The sequence below is a fragment of the Chinchilla lanigera genome, unplaced genomic scaffold (genome assembly GCF_000276665.1).
Source record: "Chinchilla lanigera isolate Chin_1 unplaced genomic scaffold, ChiLan1.0 scaffold00140, whole genome shotgun sequence".
NCBI lineage: Eukaryota > Metazoa > Chordata > Mammalia > Rodentia > Chinchillidae > Chinchilla > Chinchilla lanigera.
In genome coordinates, this window is record NW_004955541.1 from 60,131 (window position 1) to 75,939 (window position 15,809).

Below are 15,809 nucleotides of genomic sequence, written 5' to 3' on the forward strand. Positions count from 1 at the left end.
GGAGAAGGAGAAGGAGAAGGAGAAGGAGAAGGAGAAGGAGAAGGAGAAGGAGAAGGAGAAGGAGAAGGAGAAGGAGAAGGAGAAGGAGGAAGCAAGTAGGACAGGGTTCAAGAAAAGGGGGCAGGGAGCCTTCTGGAGCTCACAGTGCTTTGCTGGTTCTGGGTGGTGGTTCCTCGGGCACATGCATGGGCAGATGTTCATCCACACCTCAGATTGCGCACACAGCTACGTGTGGCTCATCCCCAGGGTAGTTCACAGTTTTCCTACAGGAAAATGAAAAGTGGAGCAGGTGCGAGGTGGGTGTCAAGTGTGTCCGGTGTCAAGACCGCCGCGTCACTAGCACCGTGTGAGCGAGGGAGGGTTGTGGCTGTGCTGGTCCTGACCCATTCAGCCGCCCTTTGGAGCAGCCGCCTTCCTTGTCTCTTCCAAGTTCTGTGTATGCTGCCCCAAGGACCGTACTTTGAGAACTGCTGATTGATTAGAGGCAAAACGGGACAGTTCACAGATTGCCCGGAAAAGAGCGCGCTAGAAATCCTGAAAGATGTCCCATATGTCAGTTCCTTATAACATCTGCCCAGCTGTCCCTGGGGGCCGGTGACCCTTGTGCTGTCCTCTTCGGTTCCGCTGATCTGACACTTGCACCCACTGTGAATTGTGAAATTCCTGGAGGGCTGGGCTGCGGGGCTCCTTTCTGCCCGCCTCGGGCACCCCGGAGCCCAGCACTGTCCCAGCCATGGGCGCCAGGTCCCACGCAAGTTTCTCCGCTCTTCTCTCTCCCTCGTACCTGCTCTTCCCTGAACGAAAGGCCTCGCTCCCCTCCTCCTCTGCCTGGTGCCCCCTCCCTTTTCCTCCCCATTCCAGGAAGCCTCTCTGGAATCTCCGCAGTGAGTCCGGCCCGCCCATCTCTCTCCCGGAGTTAGGCTCTTTGGGGGCCTCCCTGCTGGGTGGATCATGGATCGTACCTGGCGGAGAGGACTTCCGCAGGAGGCCCAGTCCTGCTGCAGACGGACACTGACGGATCCCGGGTGTATGCACGGCCTGCCCACCGTCTGGTGCCCATGGGCGCAGTTTATGGGCCACTTATCTGGCGTTCCTGGGACCTGGTGCCCTGTGTTCTTGTTTGCTAACCTTGGCGGCCTATTTAGCCCCCTGAGCCTGTGTGCTCTGGGCACCCAGGACGAGGACCTGCTGTCCCCACCACGTGCACCCCCTGTAGTCCACCTGCGCCCGGGCCTCCTGTTCATTGTTCCCTGAGTTCCACGGCAACCCTGCAGAGCGCTTGCTGTGATGGCCCACTATCCAGAGGGGGAAACTGAGGCCTGCGGTGGGACTTAGGAACTGTGTTGGGGAAATACAGGCCAGCATAAGCCATCTAACAGCAAAGGTCCAGGCCCTTTCCTGTCAGTGTGTGAGGTGAGTGGAGCCCGGGCAGGACGGGAGGCAGAGGCATCAGGCGGGCACGGCAGCGCGGCACTCAGATGTCATCAGGGCTGCCTTTGCCCCTGGCACTCTTGAATCTCGGGGAGGTAAAGTCAGCCCTGAGCTGGGTTTGCTTGGGGAAGCTGCTCCGAAGAGTCCCTGTGTCCCTGCCTATCCTCCTGGGCTCGGAAGGTCCCGCTCCCCAGCCCCGGCCCCAGCTTGCGCGCTGAGTCTGCTTGCTGCAGACGAACAGTACGTCGGGGGTCACAAACGAGGCGCAGAGACACGAAAGGTCACAGCACGTGTGATTCCGTTTATATGACACTCGCAGCGTTGTGAAGACCTTAAGGACCAAGCCAGCGGGTGGCTGTGGGCCAGGGAGCGGCTGCTGCGGTGTGCGGGGTAAGGTGGGGTCACTGCAGCCGTGTCACAGGGACGTGGCTTTATCCCGAGAGCAGCTGGAACCTGTGCAAGTGATTCCAAGCACGGGGGCATGTGGTGCGCAGGGTCCTTCGGGTGCTGCATAAAAGTGAGTGAGGTGTGCTCATGGCCAGAAAGAAATAGCAAGACAGAGAAGGCAGAGGCCGGCTCTGGAACCAGGGCTGCCACCATCAAGGCAGGACAATGACCTGCCTTGGGCCCAGGGGACAAGATCTTGGCAGGGAGAGAGGCGCTGCGCTGTGGGGTGCACATTTGCCGTTAAAGAGAACCGACAAGGAACGCATTGTGGACCTGGGGAACCCGCGGCGGATGGCGGAGCGGTGAGCGGGTTGTGCTGTCCCTGCGTGCTTCCGGGTCGCGGGCACAGCAAGAAGTTGCCACAGGAAGTGCATGGGGTCAGAAGCTCTTCAGGCAAACAGGGCGTTGGGCGATCATTCTTGCTGGGAGGGGGAGGAGGTGGCTGTCAAGGAGGAAGAGGAGAAGTTGCGATCTTTATTTCAACTCAAGGAAGAAGTTAGTCAGGGCCTCTCACCTTCCTCCTTCCGACTTCCCCGTAACCTGCTGGAAAAGAAAAGATGATTATCATGTCCTGGGTATCAGAATACTAGGAAGCGTGAAGAACACCTCGAGGACCCTGGACTGAGCTCCCCTGTCATCAGAGGCTCCAGGTGCTTCGTGTGACTTCCTTGCACACCTGCAGCTCTTCCTGCAGGTCCTGGGCTCTCAGAACTTGGCTGTGTCCCCCGTCCCTTTCCTTGGGTTATTTAAAATGTCCTGTGGAACTGGTCTATGGTACCAACTATGGTCAGTAGGGGGCACTGTCTAAAATGTGGTGGGTACTAGCCCAAGAACCCCAGTTCAGGATTCTAAATACATAATTTGTCACTGTGCTGTGTCTGTATTGCAAGGTCCAATTCTATCAATATGTTTGCTTTTAAAACATTTACATGAGGCCGGGTGTGGTGGCGCATGCCTGTAATCCCAGCACTCAGGAGGCTGAGGCAGGAGGATCGTTGCAAGTTCGAGACCAGCCTGGGCTACAAAGTGAGCTCAAGGCCAGCCTGAACTGCATAGCAAGACCCTGTCTAAAAAAGACAGAAAAAAAAAAAAATTCACATCAGGTCATGTGTGGTGGTACGTGCTTATAATCCCAGCACTCAGGAGGCTGGGGCAGGAGGATCATTGTGAGCTCAAGGTCAGCCTGAACTCGAACTATGTAGCCAGACCCTGTCTCAAAAACAACCACCGGGCATAGGGGCGCACACCTGTAATCCCAGCACTTGAGAGGCTGAAGCAGGAGGATCACTGCAAGTTTGAGGCCAGCCTGGGCTACATAGTGAGTTCAAGGCCAGCCTGAAGCACATAGTGAGACCCTAGCTCAAAAAAAAAAGAACAGAAAAACCCCAGTCATATGAGTAACTGCCGACTGGACACAACCCAAGTGCCCGTCCACAACAGAGCGGCTAAATAAGTCATGATCAACTCCACTGTGGGGTTCCAAGTCCCCAGGAAATGAGCCAGCCGTCACACACACGGCACCACGCGTGAGTCTCACTTCCGATGCTGAGCAGAGGAAGGCAGGCGCGGACGGAATGTGCTTTGTGCGTCACCCTTTCTCTAACACCTAGCAAAACTGACCCATGGTGACAGAGATGGTGACAGAGTGGCGGGTGGCAGTTGATGAGACGCTCCGGGGCAGTGCTGTCTGTCCCTTGACTCTTGGTGTGTGCCATGCTGGGGAGGATGCTGTGCTCACCAGCCCCTGGTCTTCCCACAGATCGACGGGCAGCTCGAGCTGAAAGCCAGCGAGGAAGAGAAAGTGGTGCAGGCTCTGCCACCCAAGGAAGCGTGCAAATGCCACAAGGAGGATTTGGCGAAAGCGCTTGCCGTAAGGACCGAACTTGTCCCGATGCCAGCAGTGGTGAGGTTTCTAGGTGAAGAGTAGGCAGCACAAGGCCCTGGAACTCAGCACACGTAATGACGCACACGCTCATCAGCCACCCTGCTTGGGGAGTGCTAACGAAAGCCCAGCAGTGGTCAGGCATAGGAACAGTGCCCAGCAGCCGGCAGAGGGTGTCTGAAGCCACCTTCTCCTGCGCGCGTCCTCAGCTCTGTGTTGAGTCCAGTTCTTAGGGGCAGGGAGGGAGTCTTTATTCCCTGCCTAGCAAAGTAGCTGGACTTTTGTTCCTCACTCGAAAGAATGTAAGAACCCAATGAGCTTCGTGTGTCACCTCCACCACCAGCGTCTTAGTGGTGTAGAGAACACCTGCCCGATGTGCCCCATCACCGCTAGCGGGCTCCAACACTGCTCTCATCCTGCAGAGGTGACACTCTGTCCTCACGCAGTACCACCTCGCTGCAGCACTCTGCCCAGCCGTTTCCTTCGGGTCCCTATGAAGCTCACCGTTCTGTGTCCCTCATAGGAATCCTACAGCCTTTCTCCTGGGACTGCTGTATCTAGCTACTTACTCCTCGCAGTGTCTCCCTGCTAAGCAGGTGTCTCAACTTCCTTTCTCTTTTCTGTTTACCTTTTTGGTGGTAGTGCTGGGGCTTGAGCCCAGGGGTGCTCTACCACTGAGCTACATCCTTAGCCCTTTTTATTTTTTATTTTAAGAGAGGATCGCTCTAAGTTACCCCGACTGGGCTCAAACTTACAACCCTCCCACTCTCGCCTCCTAAGTAACTGGGATTACAAGCCAAGCATGCACCGTGGCGCCCGGCTAGAATTTCTTTTCCTTTTAAAGCTAGCTGGCATTTCCTTGTGCCTGCCCACCACACTGTGTGTATCCCTTCACCTATCAGGGAATCCGGGTTGCTTCCAGCCTTGGCTGTTGAAAATACAGCTGCGGTGAGCAGGGCATGCAAACATCTCTGTGAGACCTGCTTCCAATCTTTTCGGGCACGTGGCCCCAGCAGCGGAATTGCTCAGTCACCTGGTAACCCAGCGCTTACTTTTAGGGGAACTGCTGAACCATTTCTTAGTGCTAACTGTTGGCCAGTTCTAGCGGCCACACCACTTACATTCCATATGCTCTTTTTATTTTTTTAAGTGAAGATAAAAGTGTGTGTCTGTATTTCCATTCGCTAAAACGTAGGTCCAGGACCACGCTCTGCTGTAATGGTTGGGTGGCCATGTGTTCTTATGGACAAAGAATGGGACCACGCCTTTTTGTTCTCTCTGCCCCATCCTCAGGCGTCTTCGAGCAAGAACCTGTGCTCTGAGGTCAAGCCCCCTTTCCTAGTCCATCCCAGAAGTGATGGGCTGTAGGGTGGGGTGCACACCTTGGGCCCCTCCATCCATGCTGGGCCCACTGGCGAGCAGGTCTGTGCTGTCTCCCTCCAGGTAGACCTGGACACGGGCCTGTCCGAGGGCGCAGTGACGCAGCGCAGGCTGGTACATGGCTGGAACGAGTTTGTTGCTGACAACACAGAACCTGTGTGGAAGAAATACCTCGATCAGGTGGGCCTGCGGGTGTCCTCCTCGGCCTTGCTGGGCTTTAGCCAGGACGGGCAGGGCTGCCATTGACTCTTCAAATATTGATTGAGGGTGTCCTCGGACAGGCCCTGCCTGGGGATGGGGCAGGTGCGCTACAAGATAAGAAGTGCCCTTCCTCCTTTGAGCTCCTCGGAGAAGCGGGAGGAGGTTCCCGGCAGCCACCATGAGGCCTGAGGGGGACTGTGGGGTGAGCACTGGCCGCATGCCAGGCGCCCAGCTAAAGGAGTGAGAAAATAAGCAGCCTTCACTTATGAATCTTCCTCCTTGTCCCCACGTGATGGGGGTGGGGTGGGAAGAGGAGAAGCACTGAAATATCGTCCCAGGGTGTGTGAGGTGACAAGACACAGTGAACAAGAAATGCCCTGTGGAACTGGAATTTCAGGTAGATAAGCAAGGGACAATTTTTAAGTATAAGCATTTTCAACTACTGCGGTAGACTTTTTTTTAAAAAAAAATAGTTCCTTGTCCATCTAAAATTCAAACTTCACTGCACATCCTGTATTTTTTCTGGCAACCTGAGTCCGGAGTCACATACACACGCAGCAGTCAGGGATGACGCTGAGAAATGGCGCCGGAACGACCTGCGCTGCTCACCTGCTGTCGTCAGGTGTCAGCCTGTGCAAAGCTGAGGGTGCACAAGCTTACGCCTAGAACCCACTGGGAAGAGGAGCGGAAACACTGAAATAGCCACAGCTGCAAGTTCCCGTGCAAAGTCAGCACCCTGCCACCCACCCAGGACTAGCTCAGAGAGGCTCAGTCAACAAGGAGGGTTTTTTAGGCTCCTGAAGGTATCCGGTCTCCACACCGGCCTCTCATACCCTCTCAGTGGCATCCCTGATGTCCCCTCTCCTGGACAGCCTTAGGCTTTAGCTGCTTCCTATTGGCGCCAAGTTTCAGGCTTTCTTCATCGGTCAGTTCAAGGACCAATCACAGTCCTGCAGCATCTTCACTCTACAGTCTCCTTGTGGTCTGCTGCTTCCTATTGGCTCCTGTTTCAAGCTTTTCTGATTGGTCAGTTCAAGGGCCTATCACAGCCCGGCACCATCCTCAATCTGCATTCTCCTCCTCCCCATTATTAGTCAGTTCTTGGTAGGCTGGGGGTGTCTTTATTCACTCCTCTTGGTACCATAATAGGCTCCTAGTGGCACTGGTGGCCCTGGCCAGCCCAGAAGCTTCCTGGAAGCCCAGTACTGGGGAGAGGCAGAAGAAGGAGGGTCCTGGAAGTTGGCTGTGGGCTCCATCAGCTCTGCCCTGCTTCCTTTTCAACCAGGACCCCATCCGTGTCCCTGTAGTCCTCCTTCCCAACTCTGCCTGTTGCCACCTGCTCTGGGCCTCTGCTGCCAGGCCTCCCAGGATGAAATCTTGGGGTTCCTGCAAGCCAAGGACGCTTTCATCTCCTTCCTGTTGGTTCGGAGCTGTGTCTGCAGGGATCCTTGCTGGAGCCCCGGGAGCTGCTCAGCACGGAAGTCCAGTCTGCACTCGCTCGTTCCTTCCTCACACTGCTGCCCTCCCGCGTGGGCCTGGGGTTGTGGCTTCCTGTCTGCTGCTCTGATGACAGGGAACCTGCCACTCACAAGGCAGCCTCGCTGTGCTGTCTCTGGAGTTACTGGTAGGGATTCTCCCCTAGCGTGACCAAGACACATGGGCCCAGAATCGAGGGAGATATAGATTAGAATCAGATTGTTCCGGTCAAGCCCCAGTCTCCGGCTTGGTCACGCTGAAGATATTGTTAAACTCCCTTGGGCCTCAGCTTTTCCTGTCTAGAAAATGAGAATAAGGCATACCCGATGTTGTGAATTCCGCTAAACAGAATGTGCCTGGCAAACATCATGAGCAGGACTGGCCTTGCTCCTCCGCCCGCTCTTCCCTGCCTGGGAACGTACACAGCCTCTAAGAGCGTGGCCTTTAGTCCGGCTGAGCTCAGTGCACACCCTGGGGCCAGTCAGTCACCTTCAAGCTTAGGCCACTCATTTACCAAGCAAGAATCCATAGCAGCGCCTGCGTCAATGGTCAGTTTCCCCACAGGGCTCTGCATGGCTGGTTTGTTAGGATCGGGTCTGAACAAAGCCCACCCTTTGCTCTGTCTCTTAACTGTCCCTTCACTGGCCTCTGAAGGTCCGCAGGGTTTCATCTGTACACGAGCCTGCCCTGGGCACTGGTGAGGCCTGGGTTCCTGTGAGGCTCGCCTGCTGTCCCGCCCAGCTGTCCCCATCCCAGGACTTCAGTCACAAGCGTTGGGCCCAAAGCCACGCCGGCTTCATGGTGCAGCTCTTCCTGAAAGGTGGGGTGCTCCCAGCGCAGCCTGCCCAGCCATTCCCAGGCAGCCCTGGTCAGAAGGAACCGGAGCCTTCCTCTCCTTCACCAACCCTGCTCCAGCGGCCATTTTCCAGGAGTCAAGGGGCCCCCTCCCCGCTTCAGCCAGTGTTTCCTGAGGGCTTTCCGTAGTCCGCCTGCCTCCTGGTGGCTGCCGTCTATTGCTGCTACTCTGTGCTGGCCGCTGGGCAGCCCCTCTGCTCTCACTGCCACACATCCCAAGAGCCAGGAGAGGGCCAAGGCTGCTCAGAGAGACAATGGCGCAGGCAGAGCGGGGGCATCCGGGCACACGGCTCAGTGTGCAGGCAAGCTTGGCTGGCTGCGGTGCTCAGGGCTGGGATGCGGGCGGTGAAAGGACCCTCTGCATCCCCGAGGCCCTAACAGGAGCGTCCTAGAGATGCAGCGAGAGAGACCCAGAGCTCAGAGGCGGGGCCAGGCCCTGCGTCTGGTGCAGCCGTGGGTTTCAGCTCTCTTCCAGCCCTCGGCCCTGCACAGGTGGCCCGGAAGACCCGAGTCACGCTCCTGTGCAGGAGACACCCAGGGAGCTCTGAGGACAAGACCCGCTGTCTGTCTTTCAGTTCAAGAACCCCCTGATCCTGCTGTTGCTGGGCTCGGCCGTGGTGAGCGTGCTCACCAAGCAGTACGAGGACGCCATCAGCATTGCCATGGTGAGCAGCTGCGTTCAGGCTGCCGGGGCCTCTGCTTATGCTGCTGGGCAAGGGCAAGGGCAAGTCGGCCACAGAGGGAAAGTAGAAAATAGAGCAGAAAGCGGCAAACCCTGTCTGTCCCTCCCCTGGCAGCAGGCTCCTACGGGGCTCTCTGCTCCTGATGGTCACAGCAGTCTCCTGCCAAGCAGGAAGTCACAGCAGACTCATCTCCTGCCCCAGGATGGGGTGCTGGTTCCAGGTTGTGTGTGTTTCTGTGACAAAGAGCCATGGCCTTGCGTCCGTTGTCCAGAGAGAGCTCTGTGCACCTTTTTGAAAAAAATTAGTTCAGTGAAATTCACGAAAAATACCAACCACTTTAAAGTGAACAACCTGGTCATAATACTTTGCAACAATGACCTCTGCTGGGTTCCCAACACGGGCATCACCCCAAAAGGAAACCCTACCTCTGTGGGCAGCCTTTGCCTGCCCCTCACCCCTGGAGACCACCCTGCCTCTGCAGCCTGACCTCCTCTGATTTGTCCCAGAAGTGGGCTTGCAGCCTGAGGCCTTTGCTCCCTGATTCTGCAGCCTCCCCCCATGGCTGTCATTCCCACTTCTCTTAGCACAAGTTACGCTGTCAAAACACAGAGGCAGCCTCCGGCGGCACGGTGAACTTGGTTGCTGCTAAGAGGCCGAGGTTAGATTTGCATCTGCAGGTATAGAGTGAGGGTTTCCCTGCGTGGCCTGAAAACAAGGATTTCTCTGACACGATGCTGTTCTGAAAGTGTGTCTGGGTAGGGAAATCAGATGGCTTCTCAGTGTGTGAGCCCGGGGGGCATGGTAGGGGGTTGCTGCGATTTCTCTGCTTGCTTGGGGGCTGCAGTTTCTCAGTTTCGCACAGAGCACTTATTTTGCAAAAAGAAAAGCGGTGTGTGCAGAACAGCACCGCCCCAGCTCGCTGGCCTGGCCCGCTCTGGCCCAGCCGCTGGTGCTCAGGCCTCCCCCCCGCTCATCTCCCTCCAGGCCGTGCTCATCGTGGTCACGGTCGCCTTCATCCAGGTGCGTATTTGCCGCTGTCCCGTCCCGTCAGGGTGACCTGGGCATGACGGGGGGGTGTGGGGCCTCCCGAAACAGCAGTGCGATGTGCCACCCCCAGGAGTACCGCTCGGAGAAGTCTCTGGAGGAGCTGACCAAGCTGGTCCCCCCCGAGTGCCACTGGTGAGTGGGTGACTGGGTGTCTCGGTTCCTCGAGGGAGCTGGGGCTGCTGCACTTGGCAAATGCTACATCCCCTGTGGCATCGCTGGCTTGCTGGGTGTCCTGGGGCGGCAGCTCAGCCTTGCCGCAGCCCTGCTCTCTCATCAGTCTCTGGGGTGCCCGGCCTGGGGGTGTGGGTGGAGGCAGCGGCTTTGGGAAAATGGTGCTCAGGCAGGGCGGGCCTGAGGGTCAAGGGGTCCTCGGGGTGGCTCGGGAGAGGCTCTGCAGGGGTGAAGGGGCCTAGCCTGATGCTGGGCAGGCTGAGACACGGGAGGCAGACTTGGGCCCCAGCTCAGACGCCCGCCAGCCTCCTGCCTGCCTGGATGTGGCTGCTTTGCCCTCTGCCGTGACGCAGCTCTTGCTGAAGATGTTTAAAAGGAGAAAGGAAAGACAGAAATGTCCAATAGTGCCACGAAGTGCCACCAACCCATCCTGAAGTGTCCTGTGACCCGCCCCGGGCAGTGCCGGGTCATAGTCTCGTGTCCCAGGACCGAGGAACTGAGTTCTTAACTTAATTCTACTTCACTTTGGGCTGGGAGGTAGCTCAGTGGTGAGCTCTGGCCTAGCGTGTGTGAGGCCATGGGTTCCTTCCCCAGGACCACAGAAACAAAAACAACCAAAAGATTAATTGTAATTAAAATAAGCACCAGGGGCCTGTGAGCCCACAGTGTGTGTGTCAGAGGGAAAGACGGAGACAGAGGCAGACAGAGGAGGAGAAAGGCCAGACCGGAGGCAGGGAGGGGCTGATGGGAAGGAGGAGGGGCTGACGGGAAGTGGAGAGGGGACTCTCCCCAGGCCACCAGGGCGGAGGAAATCCGGGCTTGATGGCTGGGCTCCCCGGCAGGGAAGCGTAAATGATGCATGTGGCCGGATGGGCCGATCTTAAGTTTAAACACCAAGCGGTGGCCTCTCAGGTGCTCAGCCTGCATTATTGATGTCCCCAGAGGCCGCTTCTAAAGGCATTTGATTTTCAAGGATAGCAGCAGGGCCAGCCAGCCCTGGAGAGTCCTGGAGTCCCTCTCCCCAGCAGGGGGCACACTGCCGCACAGGGAGCACTACCCGCTTCCCACACACAGCGCTCACCGTGCGGGTGGCGGGCCCAGGGAGGCGGGCCACAGAGGGGGCACAGCTAGTGAGCCCCGTAGGCTATTCAGAGCCCAGACCCCAAGCACAGACATGCAGCAGTACCGGGGACAGGGATGTGTCTAAACAGCCTGCTCTCAGACCGCCCAGAGCCAGCGTGGCAGGAGCAGCTGACATTTAAATTGAGGCCTGGTTCAGAGGAGCCACAGGAGGAGCAGAGGGAGCCTCCGGGGTCTTACCATCGGGTGCTGCTGGCTACCAGGGTCAGAAAACTCAGCTGTGCAAATGTGAGGAAAGTGTGTGTGTCCTAGTGAGTGCCCTGAGGTGGGGGACAGGTTAGCTCCGCCCTGGGGCACCCTCTTCCCCTGCTGCCGCCTGCTGCTTGGCTTTACTCTCTGCCTGGCTCCCTTGGGGCCCTGAGGGGGCTGCCGTGGCTCTGGGCTCCACGAGTCCCAGAGAAGAGATGGTGTGTGCGTGCGCGTAGCGTAAGGCCTCCGTCCGGAGCACCCAGCAAGCACCCCCTCGCATCTCACAGGCCAGGGCTGTCTGACTTGCCCATGCCCACGCCTGTCCCCGGCAGGATTTCGGACCTGTCTGATGATCTGAGCCAGGGGTGGCCGCTCCCTGGAGCACCTGGCTGTGGGAGAGGTTTGGACACCCATACGGGATCAGATTCCCTGAACAAGGAAGAAGGAAATGTGCCCTCCAGCCGCCAAGTCTGCAGGGACAGCGAGAGCAGGAAGGGCCAGTGCGGTGCAGCCCGCCCAGTGCAGCAGGGGAGGAGTGGCTGGAGGCGCGGACCTAGTCCAGGGCCTGGGCTTTGATCCCACAGGGTGGGAAGGCCCCGGGGCAGGAGGGACTGTGTGGGGCTTTGTTGTCTTAGAGCTTCCCCAGCTGCGGAGGGAGTGGAGCAGCAAGGAGGGTGACCTGGCTGTGCAGCCCTGGGCAGAGCCGGAGTCCTGCAGCATGTCTCTTGCCCCGCGACGGGGGGGTCCCCGCGCCCAGGCAGTCCCCCACACCTCCAGGTCAAGCCAGCTGCTCCCCAAGCGCAGAGTGCAGCCTCCCAGCCACTGAGCTCCCCCTGCAGATGCTTCTGCAGCGCTGGGGCTCCTGCTGCAGGCAGGGGTGGCAGGCGCCTCATTTCCCAGCCTCCCAGAAGCCACACGGGTCCCCAAAAGTCTTTTAGGATGCTTGAGTTTAAAGATTAAGGAGGCTGTAAGGGTCCAAGTGTTTGTCCATAACTGAAAGAAAAATGTCTTTCTACGGCGCCACCCCATGCGTCCAAGTGCAGAGACGGGGCGTCAGTTGGGTCCCTCTGCCCTCGTAGCATGAGAGACGGGAAGCTGCAGCACCTGCTTGTGCGGGACCTGGTTCCTGGGGATGTCGTGTGCCTCTCCACCGGAGACCGGATCCCCGCAGACATCCGACTCACCCAGGTGAGCCACTGGCAGGCACACGGGTGCACACCCACAGGCACACCCACACGCCAGCCAGCCGGGAGGTAGCCCGAGCCAGCCTGGAGCAGGAAGCCCTCCCTCGTCTCCACAGGACAGGCACAGCCACCTCCTCTTCGCAGCTTTGCTTTCCGTGGGTTCAGATGTCCACAGTCAGCCGTGGATCAGAAACAGCAGTCCCAGCGCTCTCCTCACCCCGCATGGTCGCAATGGTCTGCTGTAGGGTACCGATGGAGCCATCCTGCTGTGGTGCCCAGGGAGAAGCACAGCATCTATAGGGCTTGGTACTATCTGAGGTATCAGGCACCCCCTGAGGGGCGCAGAACGTGTTTCCCGCAGACCGGGGGTCCTATGGAAGCCTTTGGCCATGGGACAGTCTAGCATGGAGCTGACTGCAGTAGCAAATTAACCCGAGTGGGGCTGGAGAACAAGACCAGCCGGCCGCCAGCACCAAGGGGCAGTGACAGTGGGGAGGGAACTGGGTCTGGAGCCCAGGTCCCGTAAGACAGCAGTGACCTCCACAGTGGCCCTGTCTGGGCACTGCAGCCAGTCAGGGACAAGCTCCTCCTCGGCCCCAAGGGTCTCAGGGGCACAGCTTGGCAGGAGGTTGCCCGGTCCATGGGCTTCTCCCGCACTGACAGTGTTGTGGGTAGGAGCTACCACATCGGTTCATGGGTGAGGACGCATCACCCAGGCGAAAGGAAAAGTGCAGGCGTCTGTCTGGGACCTGCATTTATGGTGTCTGTGACCTCGGCCACACACGGTCCCACCATGCACACACACACCCTCCAGGGGCTGCAGCAGGGCAGGGCCAGGCGAGGGGCACAGCCTCTGCCAAGTGTGGATCTGATGAAGTGACCGGGCTCCTACCCTCTGTTGATTCTCTGCCTTGCACGGCAGGATCCCTCCAGGCAAGGGAAGATGTACACACTTGGGCAGCCAACAAGGAGGGCTGCTGTCCACTGCAGCTGCTGGTGTAAGGCACAGAGGTCGGGTGGAGCAGTGGTTAGAGCCCCGGAGCCAAGCATGAGCTTAGGTTTGAGCCCTGGGTCTGTAACTCAAAGCACTATGACCTGGAGCAAGTTGCTTAACCTCTCTGGGCCTCAACTGCAAAACTGGAGGGGGTCACGGCCACAAGGTTGTTGTAAGAATCGAGTGGCTTCACACATACAGAAGGAGTGTCAGCAAGTAAGGGGGCCAGGACTTGCCTGTGATTAAGGCAGGGGTGTTAGGAGCCAGGGAGCCTGCTTGTGGGTGCTGGCTCCGCCTCTCCCAGTGTGTGGCTTGAGCAGAGGTTCGCCTCTCTGAGCCTTGGTTTCTGCATCTCCAAGGGGCTGACTTTGGCCTCCACTTCCTGGGTTAGGGTGCGGGTGGGGGACAGCAGCCCCCGCCCTGCACTGCGGCAGCAGGGTTTTCAGTCTTCGCCCTGCAAGTCTGAACAGGCCTCAGACGCCCTCCTAAGCCCCAAACAAACCCATCCTCTCCATCAACGGTTTCTCCCCGCCCCGCTCAGGTTCAGCTAAATTGCACCCTTGTGCTGGCTGCGGACGCCACTGAGCTGGCAGGCTGCCCCGCTGGTATTTTGCAATCCCCTGGACAATCGATAGCTTTGTTGATTCCCAGTGGGAAGCCTTTATCAGCGATTATGTTGTGAGATCCTGGAGCATGTCCCTGTGCCCCTCAAAGCCTTCAGGGCCAGGATCAGCATGCCCTCGCAGCTCTGGAGCTAAGCCACCACATCAATGCCTGGCGCTTGGGGTCGGGAGACACCTCCTCTCCCTCGGCTAAGGGAGGGCTGTAGTGGGAGGGCCCAGTCAGAGGCTGGCCTGGCACTGCCAGGAGGGCCGGGCACTGTGTTTTTTTGGTTTCCCTCCCATTTCTACAGTAAGAAAGGGTTGAAGTGAAGTTGTTGGGACCCGTGGGAGCAGGGCTGGGCAGGAGCTGTGTGGACCAGGAGGAGCCCCCATGCGCCTGAGCAGGAAGTGGGTCCAGCTGCATCCTCGTGCCCTGCCTCAGTGACCCTGGGAGCACCGCTGGTGCTAACCTAACATTAGAGTGTCACAGAACAGCCCAGCTCTGCAGTAACATAATCGTGAGGGCCGATTAACTCACAAAGAAAAGAGGTTTCCTGGTGAGCGCGCCGGGTGGGGCCCCGCGGACAGTGAGGACCTCTTGCTGCAGAGTACCCGGGTGGTACAGGGCATCTCACACTGGCAGATGGGGGTGTGCGTGTGGTTCTTCTTCTTTGAAAGCCTCCTTGGTTCCCTCCTGGGCCGCCACCTTCACGGCTGTGTCCAATCCCAATCCCTTCCCAGAGACCTGACCTCTAAACACCACCATCGGATCGAGCCACCACTGTCTAACACCTTCCGGAGGGGATTAAAGGTCAACACAGGGGTTGTTAGGTGACACGCTTGCCACATCCCAACCAGAGCACTCAGTTATGTGCAGGGGTTAGGGAACCCCGAGGCCTGCACAGGACGAGGGGTGGGCAGGGGCAGCACAGGGGCTCTAAGTGGTGTGTCCCACAGTCCCTATGGCGTTAGCAGTGTTAAATTGTGTTGAACTTTCACATAGCATTAGAAGAAGGTGTGAGATTTATGTTTCCCAAGAGGGATCCCATTCAAAGCCTTTCTGACCCCGACCGGCGGGCATCCAAGGCTACAACTCTGACACAAGTTGAGTTCCACACCTTCCCTGTGTGGTGCTGGGTGGCAGTCGGGGCTCCTAAAACCAACTTGCAGGGTGAGCTGGGAGATCCCACAGCGTCCCTCTGTCCCACCCAGGTCACAGACCTCCTAGTGGACGAATCCAGTTTCACCGGAGAGGTGGAGCCATGCAGCAAAACAGATGGCCCCTTGACGGGCGGCCGGGACCTCAGCACCCTGAGCAACATCGCCTTCATGGGGACCCTGGTGCAGGGCGGGAAGGGCCAGGTAACACGGGCTGCCGGGCACCGCGCGCCACAGGCTCCGGGCCCTCGAGCTTCACGCCACCTCCTCTCCGCTGACACAGGGCGTCGTCATTGGAACAGGGGAGAGGTCTCAGTTTGGAGAGGTGTTCAAGATGATGCAGGCAGAAGAGGTAAGTGGGCAGCTGGGGGGTGTGGGGTAATCTGAGGTTCTGTCGGGGACACAGCCCTGCCCGCACTGCAGGAAGGAGGCAGGTGTGGTTCATCTGAGTATATCTCAAATTTATCTCAGAACCCTATAGGATGTTCATCACAATATAACTTTGCAGCATGCATAGGCCTCAGGGCGAGGTCAGTGACCCTGTGCACATGTGTGCCCGTGTCACTTGACACTCAGAGCAAGCTGGGGGCCCGAAAGCGAGCCCGTCCACGGCCAGGACGGCCATCTGACAAACCCCTGTTCTCCCCCTTTCAGACACCTAAAACGCCATTGCAAAAGAGCATGGACAGGCTGGGGAAGCAGCTGACTCTCTTTTCCTTTGGCATCATTGGTGAGCGAAGTGGTTTCCTGCAGGGCTCTGGAGATTCTGGGGGCCCTGGCTGCCTCTTGTGCGTCTTGCTGCTCACCCAGGGACCACTAGGCTGGGATTGGAGATGCACAGCAGGCTGACGGCTGTAACAGGGCCGCGTGGCTCCTGCTTACGCCACAGTCCAAGGGTGAGATCTGGGCTGGTGGCTTTCCTGGATACCTCTCCTCCAAAGGTTAACTTTGCTCAGGTCCCTCCTGCAT

The 15,809-nt window shown here is 58.1% G+C and overlaps 1 protein-coding gene across 2 annotated transcripts in view; it reads left to right on the plus strand.

Annotated features, from left to right (window-relative positions):
• Atp2c2 (ATPase, Ca++ transporting, type 2C, member 2) overlaps positions 1-15,809 on the plus strand; it is a 47,272-nt gene that overhangs the window by 12,328 nt on the left and 19,135 nt on the right. For both annotated transcript variants that reach the window (XM_005410958.2, XM_013507971.1), the window contains exons 2-10: positions 3,638-3,748; positions 5,204-5,320; positions 8,248-8,337; positions 9,340-9,375; positions 9,473-9,534; positions 11,982-12,090; positions 14,895-15,044; positions 15,124-15,192; positions 15,495-15,570. In XM_005410958.2, coding sequence (XP_005411015.1) covers positions 3,638-3,748; positions 5,204-5,320; positions 8,248-8,337; positions 9,340-9,375; positions 9,473-9,534; positions 11,982-12,090; positions 14,895-15,044; positions 15,124-15,192; positions 15,495-15,570 — 820 coding nt within the window. The remainder of the gene's footprint in view (positions 1-3,637; positions 3,749-5,203; positions 5,321-8,247; positions 8,338-9,339; positions 9,376-9,472; positions 9,535-11,981; positions 12,091-14,894; positions 15,045-15,123; positions 15,193-15,494; positions 15,571-15,809) is intronic.